Source organism: Ahaetulla prasina, chromosome 14, assembly GCF_028640845.1.
Source record: "Ahaetulla prasina isolate Xishuangbanna chromosome 14, ASM2864084v1, whole genome shotgun sequence".
NCBI lineage: Eukaryota > Metazoa > Chordata > Lepidosauria > Squamata > Colubridae > Ahaetulla > Ahaetulla prasina.
In genome coordinates, this window is record NC_080552.1 from 19,660,855 (window position 1) to 19,681,577 (window position 20,723).

General features: G+C 45.2%; 1 protein-coding gene across 2 annotated transcripts in view; it reads left to right on the forward strand.

Moving 5' to 3' along the window:
* Nucleotides 1-20,723, forward strand: part of MAP2K3 (mitogen-activated protein kinase kinase 3) — a 58,930-nt gene that overhangs the window by 14,218 nt on the left and 23,989 nt on the right. Inside the window, exon 1 of one of the 2 annotated variants that reach the window (XM_058157839.1) lies at nucleotides 8,637-8,794. The exons of the other annotated variant lie outside the window; for it this stretch is intronic. Within the exon in view, the coding sequence (XP_058013822.1) occupies nucleotides 8,779-8,794 (16 nt within the window). The 5' untranslated portion in view covers nucleotides 8,637-8,778. Of the gene's footprint in view, nucleotides 1-8,636; nucleotides 8,795-20,723 lie in introns of those variants that run through there. 2 annotated transcript variants of the gene reach the window in all.

The window sequence follows — 20,723 nt, forward strand, 5'->3', positions numbered from 1 at the left end:
CAGCCACCCTGAGCCGTAATTTCCTCCCTCTGCTTTCCTCCCCTCCCCTCCACTCCCTCCTTCTTTCCACGAAGTTGCAAGCTCCAGAGGAAGATACCCCCTGCCTGAGGTTGACTCACTCTTGCCTGTTTAACAACCTTTCCATTTTTTTTTTAATTTTTTTTTTTGGCTCCAAAGAGTTCTGAGAAGCCAGCAAGGCTGTCAGGAACTCTGAATGTGCCCGTCTGGGTTTGCAAAGAGTGCAAAGGTGTTGGATGCCAGCATCTCCCCGAGGCTCCAATTCTCAGATATTTTTTAGAATCCAGCTGGCTGGGAGAACAGAGCATGGCACGATTTGGCCAGCGGAGCTGAGAATGGGGCGGGCAGCTTCCCTCCAGAAGCGGAAGCTGGAGGGTTGTTGCCACACCGATTGTGATGTGACAGGGGATGATGGGGTGGGTTGAGGGGTGGGGGTAGCTTCATCGTGCCACAGGTGAAGAAGCCAGCTGCTGCGGTTTTGCGCCTGCCTAATTCCAGGCTTAGTGTCTTCTGCAATGAAGGAGAAATCGGCGTTCTCTCTGAGCTTGGTTGTGTTTTCTCGCAGATGTTTGATGACCCAAGTTAGGTAACCTCATCAGTGCCAGTAAGGAGTGGGGTTTATTAGCATGGATGATGTTACCCGGTATGGGTCATGAAATGTCTGCAAGAAAACAGACATTTTCTGGGCCTCTGGTGGCTCAGCAGACTAAGTCTGTCTGTTATTAACAGCAGCTGCTTGCAATTACTGCAGGTTCAAGCCCCACCAGGCCCAAGGTTGACTCAGCCTTCCATCCTTTATAAGGTAGGTAAAATGAGGACCCAGATTGTTGGGGGCAATAAGTTGACTTTGTATATAATATACAAATGGATGAAGACTATTGTTTGACATAGTGTAAGCCGCCCTGAGTCTTCGGAGAAGGACGGGATATAAATGCAAATAAAATAAATAAAATAAATAAATAAATACTCTACATAATACTATTTTCCCAATTTCTAACGTCTACTCCTTTTTTTCCTAACTCTTAATAAAATAAAATAGGGACATGGTGGCTCAGGGGCTAGGACGTTGAGCTTGTCGATCGAAAGGTCGGCAGCTCAGCGGTTCGAATCCCTAGTGCTGCCGTGTAACGGGGTGAGCTCCTGTTACTTGTCCCAGCTTCTGCCAACCTAGCAGTTTCGAAAGCAAGTAAAAATGCAAGTAGAAAAAATAGGGACCACCTTTGGTGGGAAGGTAACAGCGTTCCGTGCGCCTTTGGTGTTGAGTCATGCCGGCCACATGACCACGGAGACGTCTTCGGACAGCGCTGGCTCTTCGGCTTTGAAACGGAGATGAGCATCGCCCCCTAGAGTCGGCAATGACTAGCACATATGTGCGAGGGAAACCTTTACTCCTTTTTTTCCTAACTCTTAATAAAATAGCCATCCTATTAAGAAGCATTCTATAATTATCCATCACCTCTTGCCCTTTTTAGAATTCTGATTGAGTTTTTGGTCACTCTTCCATGCTTCTCCCTGGGGATCTCGTAGCTCCTTAAGCTTCTGGTCTTTTGCCTCTAGCGTCTCTCTCCAGGGGCAACATCTGTCCAGTTTGTTCTGCTCTGCGCATCAACGCACAGGAATTTTTAAATTTTTTTTTTTGGGGGGCATAAATTGAAGCTCCTGCAGGATTCTGTCTCCGCCAGGTGCGTTTTGCTGTTTGCTGTTCCTGAGCTGTGTTTGGGAATAAAAGGGGGGGAATTATTTTGTCTTCCTTCCTGCTTGACCTTGGAATCTTTTAGAAGCCAGAGAGGAAAAGTTCTCTGGAGCTGAAAATGTGTTGCACACGTGTGTTTCAGGGTTTCCTTCCCTGGGAGAGGGAGGGGTGGGAGTTGAGATCACTCAAGCCCTCGTGCAGCAGTGACAGCCTAGCTAGATGGAAGAAGACCAGTAATAGGGTTGCTAAACCCTTTTTAAATTCTCTCTTTAAAAAAAAAAAAAAACTTTCGCCTTGCAAACCTCAGCATATCTGTATATGGAAATCTCCCCTTCTCCAACTCATCTGGATCCTATTATTACAGGACTCGCAGGCAAAGTCTCATAACATAAGAATTTTGTGGTTGCATCAACCCAAGTCCCTTCCCCCCCCTCTCTTCTGACCCCCACATCCCAGCCCCTCCCCATAGTCCTCTCCAGGTTTTTTAACTGTTGTGGTCCGCCAGCAGCCTGCAGAGCTGGCAACAGAGTCAGACAGCGATGAGGCTGAGGAAGAACATGGGCCAGTCCTGGAGGCTGGGGAAGGCCCGGATGAGGGCTCTGCGTCAGAGGCTGAGATGGGGCCAGGGCCATCGGGGAGTGATGCACAGACTCCAGAGCCTCCAGAGGCTGACAGAAGTGAGGCAGAGGAACAGGAGGAGCCTGTTCCTAATGCACGCATGAGAAGAGCTGCCAGAAGGCAAGAGCAGCTCAAGCAAAGAGGACGACTCAGTAGTAGGGCCAGGAGATGATTGGCCCCTCCCATAAGGCTTAAAAGACCAGCAAGGGCGTTTGGGCTCTTTGCTGGAAAACAACGTTTATAGCTTTGTCTTGCTGCATTTGTTTCTTATTGGCGTCTTCTGAACTTCTGCCAAGAAAGGCCTTTGGCAGTTTAGAATAGAATAGAATGGAATGGAATGGAATGGAATGGAATAGAATAGAATAATTTAATTTCTATACTGCCCTTCTCCCGAAGGACTCAGGGCAGTTTACAGCCAGATAAAAAACACAATAAAAAAACATACAATATACAACTAAAAACAAATTTTAAAAAACCTATTCAATTTGGCCCATTAGTTAAAATACACTTTAAAACCATAAAAAACCCCATTAAAATTACTAATAGTTTTAAATGTTATGCCAGTCCTGCACGGAAAAATAAGTACGTCTTTGCTTAATTGGACCAAGGTTGGTGATAGGATTGAGGAATTTGTGTTGGGAGGAATTTGCTTTAGTTTAGTTGGACTACGCTGAGAATGAGTTAATTCTCAGCTGTTATAATAAAGTTTGTTTGTTTTTACACGGACTGAGTTTCCTACTACCTACTTGGGTAGTAGGTTAACTACATTAACCGAGCGTTTCCCCACTATAGCAGCTTGAAGATGGATGGACTTTTAATTCCCAGAATGCCAAGGCTGGCTGGGGAATTCTGGGAGTTGAAGTCCACCCATGTTCAAGTTCCCCAGGTTGAAAAACACTGGATTAGTGTTTCTGCTCTTTCCAACTCTATCATTCATTGGTGGCTGGAGAATTCTGGGAGTTGAAGTCCACCCACTTCCAAGTTCCTGGAGTTGAGAAACAGATGATCCTTCTGCTCTTTCCAACTCTATCATTCACGGCTGGGTGGGGAATTCTGGGAGTTGAAGCCCACCCATCTTCCAGTGCCTGAAGTTGAGAAACACTGGGTGAACCTAATGGGCACATTTTTTATTTTTATTTATTTATTTATTTTGTCACAACAGTATATATAAGCATAAGCATGAAATAACTATACAATATATGAGCATATATATAAAAATGAGTATGTAATAACTATATTAATTGGATATAACGAAAGGAAACAATAGGACAGGAACGGTAGGCATGTTTGTGCTCTTATGCACGCCCCTTATAATCCTTTTAGGAATGGGGTGAGGTCAATAGTAGACAGTTTTTGGTTGAAGCTTTGAGGATTTTGGGAAGAGACCACAGAGTCAGGTAGTGCATTCCAGGCATTAACAACTCTGTTACTGAAGTCATATTTTCTGCAATCAAGATTGGAGCGGTTCACATTAAGCTTAAATCTATTGTGTGCTCGTGTATTGTTGTGATTGAAGCTGAAGTAGTCTTCGACAGGAAGGACATTGTAATAGATGATAGATGTAATAGATTTTCTTGCCATGACTTTTTCTTTTTTTCTCCCCTGCTCCTCTCTTGCCAACGAGGCCAAGGAGCGAGGTGCCCAATTGTTTCTCAGCCTGACTCATTTTTAAAAGCTTGAAAAGGAAACGAGTTTCTCCAGCTGCACCGAAACTTCGGGGTTTTTTTCACCTTCTGATGCAGCTTTCCTTTATAATTTTATTGATTTTTTTTTCTCTACCCCACCCCACCCAACCTATTTTATGAACAGAATATTGGCCATATCATCTCTTATACAACTTATCGTATCCAAATATATTTTACTTAGCTACAATTTCTGCCAATATATTCTTTTTCCATATTTTTAAATCGTATCTTCATATTTCTATGCTTATTTATATAAACAACATCTTCATTCGCCCTCAAGTTCTAATTTCTCTGTTTTTATTATTATTATTTATTATTATTTTATTATTTATTAAATTTTTATACCGCCCTTCTCCCGAAGGACTCAGGGCGGTGTACAGCCGGAGATAAAATACAAAATATGTACAATTAAAACAAATTAAAACATAGCAAAATTACAAAAACGGCTAATAATTAAAATTAAATTAAATTTTACTCATAGATATTCTTTTATTTTTGTAGTAATTCCATTCTTTATCCCAATACATTAACACATGTTCGGGGTTGCCTTTCTTCCATTTCATCTTTTTTTGTTTCACAGCAATCTTTCTTCTCTTTCCTCTCCCTCCCTTCTTCCTACTTTCTTCCCTCCTCTCCTACTTCTTCTCTACTTCCCTTTCCTTTCTCCCCTTCCTCCTTTCTTCCTCCCTATCTATCTAACCTTCTCTCCTACTCTTATTTCCCCTCCCCTTCGTCCTCCCCTCTTCCCTTTCTTCTATTCCTCTCTCTCCTTCTCCCTTCCTTCCATCCCCCTACTCCTTCTTCCATCTCTCTCTATTGCTGTATTCATTTTCAACTCAGTATTTTTCAATACGACGTCCAGGCAATCCTGACTTTTCCTCCATTTATTTATTTAACTTTTCCTCCCTTTGTTTGTTTATTTGTTTGTTTGTTTGTTTATTTAATTTATTTAACTTTTCCTCCATTTATTTATTTTTCCTCCATTTATTTATTTATTTATTTATTATATTATATATCATTATTTGTTTGTTTGTTTGTTTATTGACTTTTCCTCCATTTATTGAATGTATTTCTCAAAATTCCCCTCATATTTTTTTTAATTATTAACCATGTATTTCAGCTTATTCCATTTTTACCTTAAAACCCTTTTTTTTTTAGCTCAGTTAACCTTCCAACGCTTCTTCCCACTTCAGTGATTATTTTTCTCTTTCATTAGCATTTCAAGTTTATATTACTCTTTCAATTATTTTACATTGATCGGTGGTTGTATTCAGCTGGTTCAGACAGGTTCGGGCAAACCGGTAGTGGCAACCTGCGTCCCACCCGCCCCGGCGCTATACCATCCTATTTAGCCACGTTTTCACCTGCACTTGTGAATGGGCAGCTCACTGGAGGATTGGCATTCCTCGGTAGGGACGTTACAAGCCAGTCTCGCCTAGGCGTCCTTTTCTATCGCTTATCTAGCGCTGCTGTTCTTTCTCACATTCCCTTTGCTAATCCTGGCTCCTGCACATTTGCCCTTTCCAATCCCATGAGCAGAATGCAGGCATTTGGTTTTTTAGCAGCAGGATGGAGAAAAGGGCGAGGACTAGAAACTTTGGTTCTTTTACTCAATTATTTCCCTCCCCACCCCCCCCAAAAAAGCAAAATGCACGTGCCTTTGAAAGACAAGAAAGGAAGGGAGGGAGGGAGGGAGGGAGAGAAAGAGAGAAAGAAAAAGGAAAGAGAGAGAGAGAGAGAGAGAGAAACAAAGAAAGAAATAGGAAAGATAGGAAGAAAAAGAAAGGTAAGAAAGAAAAAGAGGGAGAGAGAGAGGAAACAAGGAAGGAAGGAAAGGAGAGAGAGAGGAAGGAAGGAAGGAAAGGAAGAAAGAAAGAAAGAAAGAAAGGAAGGAAGAAAGAAAGAAAGAAAGAAAGAAAGAAAGAAAGTTGCATTTTCTTATCAAGGCTACCAATGCAAACCTTGCAGGCAGCAGCTTCCTGGGACTGTCTGTCTGCCTGCAGTGTGTCTTTGTGTGTATGTGTGTGTTTGTGTGTTTGCTTTCCGTCTTCTCTTCCTCACCCCTCTTTCAAACGATATCACGTTGGTGTAAGCTTATATCCTTCCTTTCCCTGCTGGCATCTGCCTTGTCCACACTCCAGCCGGGCTCCTGTTTCACTCCTGACGCAGGTTGCCACAAGGGGGAGGGGGGGGGCTGAGCGCCCCGGATTGGGGAGCGTGATTGTTTGGGGGCCCGTCCAGGAAAGTTCCCTGGCTACCCACACACACAAACAAAACCTTTTCCTAACACAGGGGGTGGGTGGGTGTTAGAGAGAATCTTTTATTTTTAAATCTCTGTGTTTTGCAGCCAGTCTCGCTTGGTTTTTTCCAGAGCCCTGCATTTTGGGCCCAGGTTCCTGCCCCCCCACTGTGTGTGACAAGCACACACACACACTGCCCCACAAGCCCCGTTCTTTCAGATTGGGAGCCCCCAAGGAGGACCACACCAGACCCCACTTTCTTTTCAAGGCTCAGCTGCAAGGTCCTGGAAGACCTGCCCCCCCACCCCCCACCCCGCCTCATCGGAAACGTAACCAACAGAGAAAAAAACAAAACAAAATGTGAAAATAGGTATGAATGTACCTATCGCAAAAGCAGAGGATACAAAGCTTAGGTGAAGGAAGGATAAAGATGGCCACCTCGCCCTCCGAGGGTTTATATAAGCACCCGATATGATAAAGGATCATGAAATTATCCATAATAAATTATCAGGCGTTCCCCCCCCCCCTCTCTTGCACCTGTTATGCAAACTCTCTGGGGTGTTTTGGCTTCCTTCCTTCCCTCCTTTTCTCCCTCCCTTTTTCCTTTTCCTTCCCTACTTCCTCCTTTCCTCCCTCCTTCCTTTTCTTCCTTCCTTCCTCCCTCCTTCTTTCCCTCCCTTTTTCCTTTCCTTTCCCTCCTCCCTTCTTTCCTTCCATCCTCCCTCCCTCCTTTCCTTCCTCCCTCCTTTTTTTCTTCCTTCCTTTTCCTTTCCTATCCCTTCCCTCCTCCCTCCTTTCCTCCCTCCTTCTCCTTCTCCTTCTCCCCCTCCCCTTTTCCTTTCCTTTCCTTCCTTCCTCCTTTCCTTCCTTCCTTCCTTCCTTCCTTCCTTCTTCCCTCCCTCCTTCTCTCCCTCCCCTTTTCCTTTCCTTCCCCTCCTCCCTCCTCTCCTCCCTCCTTCTCTCCCTCCCCTTTTCCTTTCCTTTCCCTCCTTCCTCTTCCTTCCTGCCTCCTCCTTTCCTTCCTTCCTTCTTCCCTCCCTCTCTCCCTCCCCTTTTCCTTTCCTTTTCCTCCTTCCTCTTCCTTCCTGCCTCCTCCTTTCCTTCCTTCCTTCTTCCCTCCTTCTCTCCCTCCCCTTTTCCTTTCCCTTCCCTCCTTCCTCTTCCTTCCTGCCTCCTCCTTTCCTTCCTTCCTTCTTCCCTCCTTCTCTCCCTCCCTCCCTTCTCTCTCTCAATCCTTTCCTTCCCTCCCTCCCTTTTTTGACCTCTGCCCGGGTTGCCAGCTGCACCCAAGGGACTTGGGGGGGGCACCTTGAAGAGGAACCAGCCTTCCAACTAGAGCTGGAAGACCCCAAAGGAGAAACTCTCCACTGTCTTTGATATTGATGGGTGGGCGACTGTCCCCCAACCCGCCCACCTCACTGGCAGGAGGGAGGGTCCCTGCAGCCTTTAAGGAGGGGGGGGGAGGGAGAGATTGAACAATCCATTCCAGGGGGCATCCCTGGCACCCACTGCCAGCTCCTCTTTAGCAGCGCTGCGGGGGCAGATTTTGCAAAAATGCAAGCGGGGTGGGAGGGCTGGGAGAAGGAAGAGGTGAGAAAAGCAAGGCAGCGGTGAGTGGGTGGGTGGATGTTGCATTGCATCCCCTTGAAGAGGAACAGGGACCCCTCCGGGTGCATCGGAGGTAGTAGCACCCCCCCCCCCTCAAAAGAAGCAGGACATTCCTGGAGCCCCGCCCTTTTTGGCTTCTTTCCAGCTTCCTGTTTGACGTCAAAGCCTTGACTCTCTCCGGGCTACCCGAGCAGCTCTTTCTACAACTTCGGTTGCGGAGTGTGTGTGTGTCTCCCCCCCTCCCGACTGTAATCTGAGCACACCCCCCCAAAAAAACCCCCAAGGCAACCTCGCCTCCCTCCTGGGTGGGAAATCCACCCGCTGATTCCGTGCAACTTTTTTCCCTCCTTCTTTCCTTTCATTTTTGCTTTTCTTTGGACATTCCCTCCTCCCTTTTTTGTCGGGAGGAGTTTTGGGGGAGAAGAGCGGAGACTTTGGGGGCACCCCCCTTTTTTTTTGGAGGGGGGCTTTTTTCTTTCTTTCCCCCCCCTCCCCCTTTCTGGAGGAGGAAGATGAAGATGGGTTGCCCGGCGGCGTTGCGGGACTCGGCACCCTCCCGCGTGTGTAGGCCACCCGCAGAAGGACGGACCTTAAGCGAGGACTGAGCGTGCGAGCGAAATGGGACAGTGGCCGCCAGCGTGCCCGGGAATTTAGGCGCGTGCACCGTGCTTGGATTAACTGTCACCGATTTTTTTTTATATTATATATATATATATATATATATATATATATATATATATATATATATATATAATTTTTTTTTGCAACCAGACCGGGTGCCTCCGAAGCAAACACACAACACACACTGACACACACACACGCACGTACGTACGGAGTCACCCCTGCAAGGCGGTGTGTGTGTGTGTGTAGGCGCGTGTGTGCGGTTTGCTGGTTCCGTAACTTCTGGGAAGTCGGCATGGACAAGAAACAAGGTAGCTCTTATGTTGCAATTGCAAATAATAACAATAATAAGCAGAATTGTTGTGGAATTGCGGTGGGGGGGGGGAGGGGGAAGGGGCGGAGAGAGCGGGGTTGCGATCCGAGTGGGCTGCTAATTTCCCCCCCCCCCCTTTTCCCCCGTGCAAAGGTTAAAACACACCCGTCTCTGCAGCGGTGGCGCCGGGCGTGGGGTGGAAGCTTAAAATATGCACGGGGTTGGGGGGAAGGAGGAGGAGGAGATGCATTATGTATGTGCAAACCCCCCCCCCCATTTTGCACCGGAGGGGTGGTTGCACGGGGGGGCGGAAGGAAAGCAGAAAGCGCAATGGGGTAGCGTGCAAAGGCTTTCTTTGCACGGTCCCAGTTGGGTGGGTGGAGGGTGGGGGGTCTCCGCTTGTGGGCTGGCTTGCACCCTCTCCCCAAATTGTAGTTATGAGCAATGGGGGCGGGGGGAAATCTGATGGGCGGGGGGGAGGCTTGGGGAGGAGATGGGGGGGGTGGCTAGCAAAACTTTTCTGAGATTTCCGGCCGGCTCTTGTCAGCTTTACAGCTGTGTCGTGCAGACAAAGTTTGGAAGAGCTGCAGCCTTGCTTTAAATATATATATATATATATATATATATAATTATTTATTTATTTATTGTCTCTGTCTCTGCAAAGAGGATCGCGGCTTCCGTTTTTCCTCCTTCTTTTTGTGTGTGTCTGTGTGTGCAACTTCTGCAAACGGGAGGCCCAGCCTTCCTTCGGAAGAAAAAAAGCGACGGGAAGGGGGGGGGGAATTCCAGTGACTCCTCCCCGATCAGCTGCTGTGTCCCCCCCCTCCAAGGCAGGGGACGGGGCGGGGGGGGGTGCTCTTAGTGCCTGTATGTACATCCTTTCTCGCAACCCTTGCTCATTCTTCCCTCTCTCCCTCCCCCCCCCAAACCACCTCAAAAGAAAATCTGAGTTGTGTTTCCTGCTTTCCAGGCGAGGAGGGGTGGTGGTGTTGAGGCAGTGCGCTCTGTACATGCTTAGAGGTAGCCTGTTCCCTCTCTTCCAGAAGCTGTAGGTAGATAAGGTGCTGTCCTGGAATGTGTGGGTTACAGGTGGGGAAGCTTGAATATCCAGGACTCCCTTTATCCTGGGGGGTGGGGTTTGAGGTTAAGGGGGATACTCTCCTGCAGCTCCAAGCCCCTCCCCTCCCCCCCCCCCGCACCCTACAATTTTCTGAAAATAGTTGCAACCGGCAATCTTTGGCGCATATCAGTGGTGATAGCAATTTATTCTGAGTCCGATACAAGAAGGATGGTCGATGCCTTGCTAAATCAAAACAGGGTTGGGTATTACGGTTGGATGAGAGACCACCAAGCGATATAGACTAGACTGCTGGGGGAATGGGGGAAGGCTTGGCAGCTGGTGATTTGCCACTTTTGTATGGCTGCCAAAAAAAGCTAGGTGGGGATGGCCATGAAGTCACCAAAAAGTAAGCTTGACTGACAGCAGGGTTGTTGTTTTTTTTTACCCTTTATGTAAATTAAATTATGTTCAGTTTTGGTCCTGCCCTGCCTGGTTTTTTCCCCACTCTCTTTTCTGTGCCCAAATGCAGAAAAGTTTGCAAAGTTTAGATGGTAGATAGATAGATAGATAGATAGATAGATAGATAGATAGATAGATAGATATAATGATAGATAGAAATAATGATAGATGGATAGAGATAAAGAGAAATATAGATAATGATAGAGATAGTGATAAAGATAGATATAGATAATGCTAGGTAAATTAGATAGATGATAGATAGATAGATAGATAGATAGATAGATAGATAGATAGATAGATAGATAGATAGATAGATAGAAATAATGATAGATGGATAGAGCTAAAGAGAAATATAGATAATGATAGAGATAAAGATAGATATAGATAATGATAGGTAAATTAGATAGAAGATAGATAGATAGATAGATAGATAGATAGATAGATAGATAGATAGATAGATAGATATGTTAGAAAGAAATAATGATAGAAATAAAGATCGATAATAGAGCTAAAGAGAAATATAGATAATGATAGAGATAAAGATAGGTATAGATAATGATAGGTAAATTAGATAGAGATAGATATATAGATATAATGATAGATAGAAATAATGATAGATGGATAGAAATAGAGAAATATAAATAATGATAGAGATAATGATAGGTAAATTAGATAGATGATTGATATAATGATAGATAGAAATGATGGATAGAGATAAAGAAATATAGATAATGATAGATAGAGGTAAAGATAGATATTGATATAGATAATTATAGGTAAATTAGATAGATAGATGGTAGATAGATAATGGTTGATAAATAATGATTGATAGATAATGATAGGTAAGTAGGTAGATAGACAGACAAGTGTTCCCCAACTTGGCAGTTTGAAGATGAGTAGACTTCAACTCCCAGAATTCCCCAGCCAGCCGTGGATTTTTTTTAAAGTTAAGATTGCTGTTAGTGTCCTTGCTTGTTTCCTGGATTATCACACCAGTGTAGAATCTTTGGTATCTGGGATGAAATTCCTAGGAATTCATTGTGTTGACATAACGCATACAAGAAGCAAGTTGCTGGTTTTCGGATGAAAGAATTGCTAGCATTGTTCGAAGCATCGCAGAGGGCTGTGCCATCTGAACCAGGGACGAAGCGGGGTTTCCAGAAGCCCAGAGACGCACAATGACACACAACGACACACGATGAGAGTTCTGCGATGAAGGGAGCTTGCCTCGCTTACGTTTTGACGTTCAAAAACGTTTTGCGTAAGGTTCCTTCTTCACCCTGGCTGTCACTGTTAGCCCTTGGGACTGAAAATACTAAAGATCAAATGGAGCTGGTTTTACACCCCTGTGAGGTAGGCCACCATGTCTCCACCTGCAGACACAAAACGGCTCCTCCTCGTTTAAGCAACCGTTCGATGAAAAAAAGCCCCTGGACGAAGAAACGTCCCGTTGATGGCAGTGTCTGCAAAGCCAGTAAAAAGCAGAAAGGTCAGATACATGGCTTCGCTTAGAGACCGTTCCTGTTAAAAGACTTAAGCTGCCGGTTGCTAAACGAGGACCAGAGTGGATTCAGATGCCGCCTTATGCAAATCTGCACAATGATTTTGTGGAGAGAGAGAGAGGTAGGGTTAGAGATACGGTGTAATTCGTAATTCCACGCTGCTGCAAGGATATCGGACCAAACAAAGCATTTGATTTCTATTTATTTTCGGACTTCCTCTCCTGCTGCCAGCCAAGTTTTTTTTTTCTCCCCGTCGATTGGCACCATGCTGTGCCTCTTGAGTGGGTGGGGGCTAGAATTTGCCCTGGGAATTGAAATCCCAGGGCATTTTTATAGAAGGAGAGAGGAGAGTATATCACACCACCTGCTTCCTTTTTTCCTGGCACTTTTTGGTGCAGGGCTTCAAATGCCAAGTCTATCGGAAATTGTGCTGTCATGGAACATTTTCACACACACACACACACACACACACACACACACACACACACACACCTCTCCAAACGGGAGCATTCTGAGCCTAGAATGGGCTGTTCTTAATCTCCGGTCCCTTCTGGCCACTTTGCAAGGGGAGAATGTTGCACATTCCACGCGGGGAACATTTTGCAAACTTGGATGGAGTCTGGCGGACGGCCGTGTCCTTGGCAAACCAAAAGCCAGCTGTGTTTTATTCAAAGGGTGTATCGTATTTCCAGCTGTGCCCCCCCCTTCTCCCCTTTCCAAAAATGGCATCAGTTAGTGATGGCGAATCTTTTTGGCACTCAGCGCATTTTGGGGATGCAACTTGGAAGAAAAGCTGCCAGGTGGGCATGTGTACACCGGGAAATGAACTTCTAGTTTCCGGCGTGTGCATGCACAGCAGCCAGCTTGTCTTCCGGTTACTGGCACACATGTGCGCACAATGATCAGCTGGCCCGGTGCGCATGCTACCTGGCAGTCAGTTCTTCCAATTTCCAGCACTGCCGCACGTGCCCCAATACAGCTGATTGTTGCGCACACATTGCGCGCCAGAAACCCTGCAGGTGAATGGGCAATTCTGTGTGTGGCAGCAGAGATGGTTTCCCGTGTCCGAAGTGGCATGCGGGCCATAGGTTCACCAACACGGGCATCAAGTCACCTGCGTTTTAGTTTGGGCTAACAACGTCGGAAAAGGAAGAGCACCGGCTCGTTCTTCACGGGAAAGTTCAGAAGGGGCCACCACCGAGAAGGTCTGGTTGGAAAAGGTAGGTGCTTCTGGTGGCTCAACAGACTAAAGCAGTCTGTTATTAACAGCAGCTGCTTGCAATTACTGCAAGTTCGAGTCCCACCAGGCCCAAGGTTGACTCAGCCTTCCATCCTTTATAAGGTAGGTAAAATGAGGACCCAGATTGTTGGGGGGGCAATAAAAGTTGACTTTGTATATAATATACAAATGGATGAAGACTATTGCTTAACACAATGTAAGCCGCCCTGAGTCTTCGGAGAAGGGCGGGATATAAATTCAAAAAAAATAAATAAATTGCACACCCAAGTCGTTTGAAAGACGCGTTTTAAGAGCCCGGTCTCTCAACGTTGGTCAATTTTGACGTGGAATGCCAAGGGGTCCTTCATTTAACAACCGTTCCTTGAGCAACTGTTGGAAGTTACAAGAGATTTGTGACTGTTCCTCACACTTGGGACCATCGCGCAACTTCGAAGGACGCGCAATTTAAGGAGGAGGTAACAGCTTAGCAGCTTTGAAACGCTCGCTTTGCAAGAGAGGATCCGGATTGTAATAAATCAGCCATCGCTTATTTTAAGAAAGGATGAACCACCGGAAATAAATCTGGGAAGTCCTCGACTTATAGCAGTTCATTTAGCGACCGCTCCAAGTTACGACAGCCCCGGAAAATGTGACTTACGACCGTCTTTCATAGTGAACGAGCTTCGCAGCATCCTCCCATGGTCACTTGGATGCTTGGCAACTCATATTTACGACAGACGCAGCGTCCCAGGGTCACGTGAGGTGACCTTTTGACAAGGGAAGCCAGATCCGTTTAACAACCGGGTTACCAACTTATCCACCGCAGCGATTCACTTAACGACGGTGGCGAGAAAAGAGGTAAAAACTGGAGCAAAACTGAACAAAGGTCCCACTTAATAACAAAAAGTTGGGACGCCATTGTGGTCATAAGTTGAGGACTACCTGTATTCTTTCTTCACAAACACACACACACACACACACACACACACACACACACACACACACATCTGCCCGTGGTTTTCCCAAGGCCCAAATCATCTGCCCATCATGACCTTCAAGATTTTATTTTTTTTCCCCCTTCCAGACAAACAGAAGTTGACTGTCTCTCGGGGCTCGGTCCAAAGGAAGGGGGTGAATGTATTTTTACATCCATTTGGTGACTCAAAGCCCGATGACATCACCAGATTCAAGCAGGCCAAAAAATTATTCGGGAACAAAAGAGGGTTTTTTTTTTACAGTCATCTTCTTGGAAACCGTGCAAGGAAGTTTAGGAGGAGAATTCCAGTTGAACGCTTGGCTGGTTTTTTTTTTTTTTTAAATAATAATAATAATAAGGAGAGAGATCTTGGCGTTTGGAAAGACTGAACCGGGCGGTTGGGGGCAAAAAAATGAGATGCATCACTGCAGAATTTTTTTATCTTAAGGGTTTGTTTTTTTAAGGATCGGAACTTAAATTTGCATCCGTCTGAAGAGCAAAAACCCCTTTAGACTTAAACAGCTTTTGTAGTCATCTCCAGGATGGTTTTGAGGAGATGGGGGGCAAGCTGAGCCTTAAAGAGAGTGGGATGGGGGGGGCTGGCAGAACCTCAAAAAGGGTCTTCAAAACCCTTTGAGGACAAGAGGAAGTGGAAAGAAATAGAAGTAAAATGTATTTATTGGGTTTTTCAATCCCGCCTTTTATTATTATTTTTTGATCAATAAGTCAAGGTGGCAAATGTACCTGATGCGCCTTTCTCCTATTTCCCCCAGAACAACAACCCTGTGAGGTAGGTTGGGCTTGAGAGAGAGTGACAGATCCAGAATCATCCGGTTGGCTTTCATGGCTAAGGCAGGATTAGAACTCCCAGCCTCCTGGTGATTGGCCCGAAGCTATCCAGCTGGCTTTCATGCCTAAAACAAGGCTAGAACTCACTGTCTCCTAGTGATTGGCCCAGTCACCCAGTTGCTTTTATGCCTAAGGCAGGACTAGAACTCACCATCTCCTGGCGATTGGCCCAAAGTCACCCAGTTGCTTTCATGCCTAAGGCAGGACTAGAACTCACCATCTCCTGGCGATTGGCCCAAAGTCACCCAGTTGCTTTCATGCCTAAGACAGGACTAGAACTCACCATCTCCTGGCAATTGGCCCAGAATCACCCAGCCAGCTTTCATGCTTTTTTTTCTAAGAGACTATCTGTTACCTATACAGTCAACTAACATTGGGCAAGTTTATCTCAAGTGTCAATGCCTTTTGAAAAATGAGTCAATTTCATTTCTCGGCCAGAATAGAAAAGAGAAACCGGATTTGCTGCTGTCTTGGCAGCGATTTGTATACAACCTAATAATGAAATATTGTACAGCCTCCTTTCCTGGCTGCCAGCTGCGACTGCGCAAGCATCAGAAAAACCAGGGCAGCGATCGGCAACCAAGATCCTTCTGCAGGGATTGTCGGGATCCTTGTAGCTCCCCCTTTCAGCTGGTCAGTTCTGCAAAGGACGAGTGAGAATCGGAGTCTGCCTCCTCCCTAAGCCGTTTGCTGGTTAATCGTGTTGCTTTACGGGGCAGGGGACGACGACAATCTATTCAGGATAACAGACTTGGGAGGGACCTTGGAGGTCTTCTAGTCGAACCCCCTTGCTCATGCAGAAAACCCTACACCACTTCAGACAAGTGGTTGTCCCATCTCTGTCATTTGCACCTCTATAACTGTCTAGTTCGGTTCTGCAACCCAACAAGAAAAACACAGACTTCAGAGGATAATTAGAACTGCAGAAAAAATAATTGCTACCAACCTGCCTTCCATTGAGGACCTGTATACTGCATGAATCAAGAAGAGGGCCGTGAAAATATTTACAAACCCCTCGCATCCAGGACATAAACTGTTTCAACTCCTACCCTCAAAACGACGCTATAGAGCACTGCACAACAGAACAACTAGACACAAGGACAGTTTTTCCCAAATGCCATCACTCTGCTAAACAAATAATTCCCTCAACACTGTCAAACCATTTACTAAATCTGCACTACTATTAATCTTCTCCTAGTTCCCATCACCAATATCTTTCCACTTATGACTGTATGACTGTAACTTTGTTGCTGGCAATCCTTATGATTTATATTGATATATTGACCATCAATTGTGTTGTAAATGTTGTACCTTGATGAACGTATCTTTTCTTTTATGTATACTGAGAGCATATGCACCAAGACAAATTTCTTGTGTGTCCAATCACACTTGGCTAATAAAAATTCTATTCTATTCTATTCTATTCTATTCTATTCTATTCTATTCTATTCTATTCTATTCTATTCTATTCTATTCTTCTTAAAATCTTCCAGTGTTGGAGCATTCACAACTTCTGGAGGCAAATTGTTCCACTGATGAATGGTTCTAACTATCAGGAAATTTCTCCTTAGTTCCAAGTTGCTTCTCTCCTTGGTTAGTTTCCATCTGTCGCTTCTTGTCTTGCCTTCTGCTCAGGGATGCGGACAAGCAGAAGGAATCCGGTAGGACTACAAATGGTCAAGCACTTCAGGTACTTTGGAGAATAGGTTGACCCCTCTTCTTCGCGGCAGGTCCTTAGATATAGGAACGTTGAATGGAACGCAGCTGCGCGGGTAGTAGTGGGAGCCACTCGTTGCTCCCATGTAACACCACTCCTGCGCAGTTTGCACTGGCTCCCTGTGGTCTTTCGGGTGTGCTTTAAGATTTTGGTTACCACCTTTAAAGCGCTCCATGGCTTAGGGCCTGGGTACTTACGGGACCGCCTGCTGTTACCTTTTGCCTCCCACCGACCCGTACGCTCACACAGAGAGGGACTTCTCAGGGTGCCGTCCGCCAAACAATGTCGGCTGGCGGCCCCCAGAGGCAGGGCCTTCTCTGTTGGAGCTCCTACGCTCTGGAACGAGCTTCCCCCTGGTTTACGTCAAGTGCCTGATCTTCGGACTTTTCGCCGTGAGCTGAAAACGCACCTATTTATTCAAGCGGGACTGGCCTAAAAAATTTTTATTGGGGTTATTTATATTTTAATGTTTTAAATTGTTTTAAATTTGGCCACCTATAATATGTTTTGTTTTAATTTCTTGTAATGTTTATACTGTGATTTTTACTTGGCTGTACACCGCCCTGAGTCCTTCAGGAGAAGGGCGGTATAAAAATTGAATAAAATAAAATAAAATAAATAAATAAATAAAATAAATAACAGAGTCGAAGAGACATTGGAGATCTTCTAGTCTAACCACCTACCCAAGCAGGAGACCCTATACCAGGGATGTCCAAACTTGGCCCCTTGAAGAGTGGTGGACTTCAACTCCCAGAATTCCCCAGCAAGCAACTTGCTCATGTTTATAGCTCATGCTGGCTGGGGAATTCTGGGAGTTGAAGTCCACCATTCTTCAAAGGGCCAAGTTTGGACACTCCTGCCCTATACCATTGGTGGCGAACCTATGGCGCGCGTGCCAGAGGTGGTACTCGGAGCCCTCTCTATGGGCACACACACCGCTGCCCCAGCTCAGCTCCATCGCATTTCTCCCACAGGGAGGAGAGAGAGAGGGAGGGAGGGAAAGAGAGAGAGAGAGAGAAAGAGAGAGGGAGGGAGGGAGGGAGGGAAAGAAAGAACTGATATTACAAAAGTTTTCAAAATATTTCAAAAGCAGAAAAAAAATGAAGTGGCATAAATGACGTTCTTAGAACAATTTGCTAAACTCTGCTTTGTTTAATCATTATGTTGTTATTATTATTATTATTATTATTATTATTATTATTATTATTATTATTATTATTATTTTATCACATTTATATACCGCCCTATCTCCCTAGGGACTCAGGGCGGTTCACAGGCAAGTAAAAAAGTACATATAAATACAGACTAAAATAACAATTAAAAAACTTATTCTACATGGCCGAATTATTAAAAAGCAATATAAATAATAAAACCCATTAAAACCAGTATAAATTTAAAATCTAATCCAGTCCTGCGCAGATGAATAAATGTGTTTTAAGCTAATAAATGTGTTTTAGGTACTAAAAACTTATTATTCAGGTTAAATTGCCGTATTGGCACTTTGCGATAAATCCGTGGGTTTTGGGTTGCAGTCTGGGCACTCGGTCTCTACAAGATTCTCCATCACTGCCCTATACCATTCCAGTCGTCCATTCTCTTCTTAAAAAGCTCCAGGGTTGGAGAACCCACAACTTCTGGTGGCAAGATGTTCCGCTGGTTAATTGTCCCCACTGTTAGGAGGTTTCTCCTTCATTCCAGGTTGCTTCTCTCCTAGATTAGTTTCTATCCGTTTCTTCTTGTCCTGCCTTCAGGGGCTTTGGAGAATAATTTGACACACACACCCCCCTCTTCTTTGTGGCAGCCCTTCAAATATTGGAAGACCTCCATCATGTCATCCCCTGGTCTTTCTTTGCATTAAATTGAATTGTTTGCAATTCAGCCTGATGATCCATTCTTTTAGGGATTAGGGTGTGTAGGTGTGTTTCTCTCTCCAAAAAAACACACCTTGCTCACTGTCCTGGTGGGAAGCTTTTAAGAAGAGGTTGTTGTTGTTTTTAAAGGGGGAATTTCCCTTTTAGGGAAATGAACAGAGAAGACCAGCAACTGCAAGTGTTACTTGCTATATGTTGTCTCTTCCACCAAAAGCAACAGTTGCTGGGCAACCCAGCCAGGACAATCGCAGCGTGCGTGTGTCCTGCTTTGCAGCTTTCTAGAAACGTCCATCTGTCCACTAGGAAACGGATCCAAGCTCGCTCGGTCTTCTGAAAACAGGCCCAGGAGGTCCAGATGCTGAATTCCACTGGCTGGGAATTCACTCTTCTTTTGAGTCCTCAGAAGACAAATGGTGGCACAGCCACATTTATAGGGCGTTTAAGGCACTCCTTGTCCTCCTCCACTGGTTGACGTGCGTTTGACTTCCAGTCGAGCTAGGCCTTCCTTCCTTCCTTCTTTCCTTCCCTCATTCCCTCAATCACTCACTTCTTCCTCTCATTCCTTTTCCTTCCTTCTTTCCTTCCTTCCTTTCTCCCTTCATTCACTCACTCACTCCCTTCTTCCTCTCCTTTCTTCTTTCATTCTTTCCTTCCCCCTTCCTTCCTTCACTCACTCCCTTCCTTCAGTCACTCCCTTCTTCCTCTCCTTCCTTCTTTCTTTCCTTCCTCCATTCACTGACTCACTCACTCACTTTACTCCCTCCCTCCCTTCTTTCTCTTCCTTCCTTCCTCCCTCCCTCCCTCCCTCCCTCCCTTCTTCCTCTCCTCCCTTCCTCCCTTCACTTACTCACTCACTCACTGCCTTCTTCCTCTCCTTCCTTCACTCACTCGCTCACTGCCTTCTTCCTCTCCTTCCTTCCTTCTTTCGTTCCTCCCTCCCTCCCTCCCTCCCTTCCAATATGTCAATGCATAACCCAGAAATCTGTGCCAGAGCAAATGGCATATCAGGAGCATTAAAACAGGAGATTTGGCACTGCCTGGAAAACTAAACGCCCCAATCCAGAATCTTGGAAAAATCTCTCCCTCCTATCTCCAGTTTGTTTCTGTTTTTTGTTTTTGTTTTGAATCCGCAAAAGAAAGCTTATTAGAATTGCCAGTCTGTACATTAAGCAAAATAAATAAAACTCCTGTTGCCTGTGGATGCCTAAGTTTTGGCTTTGCTTTGGATGCTATATTATGCATTAACACGCATTCCACAACCTTCCTGTTTTAAACCCAAATATTGCTGCAGAATCATTTCTGAAGGTTTTGTGTCCTGGTCGGTTTTTATTTTTCTGACGTGCGTGCGCTTTCCGTGTGTGGTTGATCTCCTGCCACTGGCGTAAAAAGAGGAGAAAGAAATACAAAGCCACCAGATCAGCAAGCTTTGCAGAAATGCAGAATCCCATGCTAGGTCTTTAGGTAAACCCCGACAGACAATTCTGGAAGCTAATCAGATGATGATCCAGCTAGGATGCTGTTGGGAGGACAATTTTGAACCTGCTGGATTCCTCCCCATTCCTGTTTCCTCTAGATCAGGTGTATCCAATCTTGTTGACTTTAAGACTTGTGGACTCCCCAAACTGCTTGGGGAATTCTGGGAGTTGAAGTCCACAAGTCTTAAAGTCAACAAAATTGCTGGCTAGAGAATTCTGGGAGTTGAAATCCACAAGTCTTAAAGTCAACAAAATTGCTGGCTGAAGAATTCTGGAAGTTGAAATCCACAAGTCTTAAAGTCACCAAGATTGCTGACTAGGGAATTTTGGGAGTTGAAGTCCACAAGTCTTAAAGTCAACAAAATTGCTGGCTGGAGAATTCTGGGAGTTGAAATCCACAAGCTTAAAGTCACCAAGATTGCTAATTTGGGAATTCTGGAAGTTGAAGTCCACAAGTCTTAAAGTCACCAAGATTGCTGACTAGGGAATTTTGGGAGTTGAAGTCCACAAGTCTTAAAGTCAACAAAATTGCTGGCTGGAGAATTCTGGGAGTTGAAATCCACAAGTCTTAAAGTCAACAAAATTGCTGACTAGGGAATTCTGGGAGTTGAAGTCCACAAATCACCAAGATTGCTGACTAGGGTATTCTGGGAGTCTGAGGTCCACAAACACAGCGAGGTTGGATACCCTGTTTTATGTCATTGTTAGTTGCCGATGCACCCGTGAACTGGAAGGAGCTGGGAGGTGCAAATTGCACAGAGATCTCCCTTGTCCTTTCTGCAGCCTCTCTGTTCTGCTG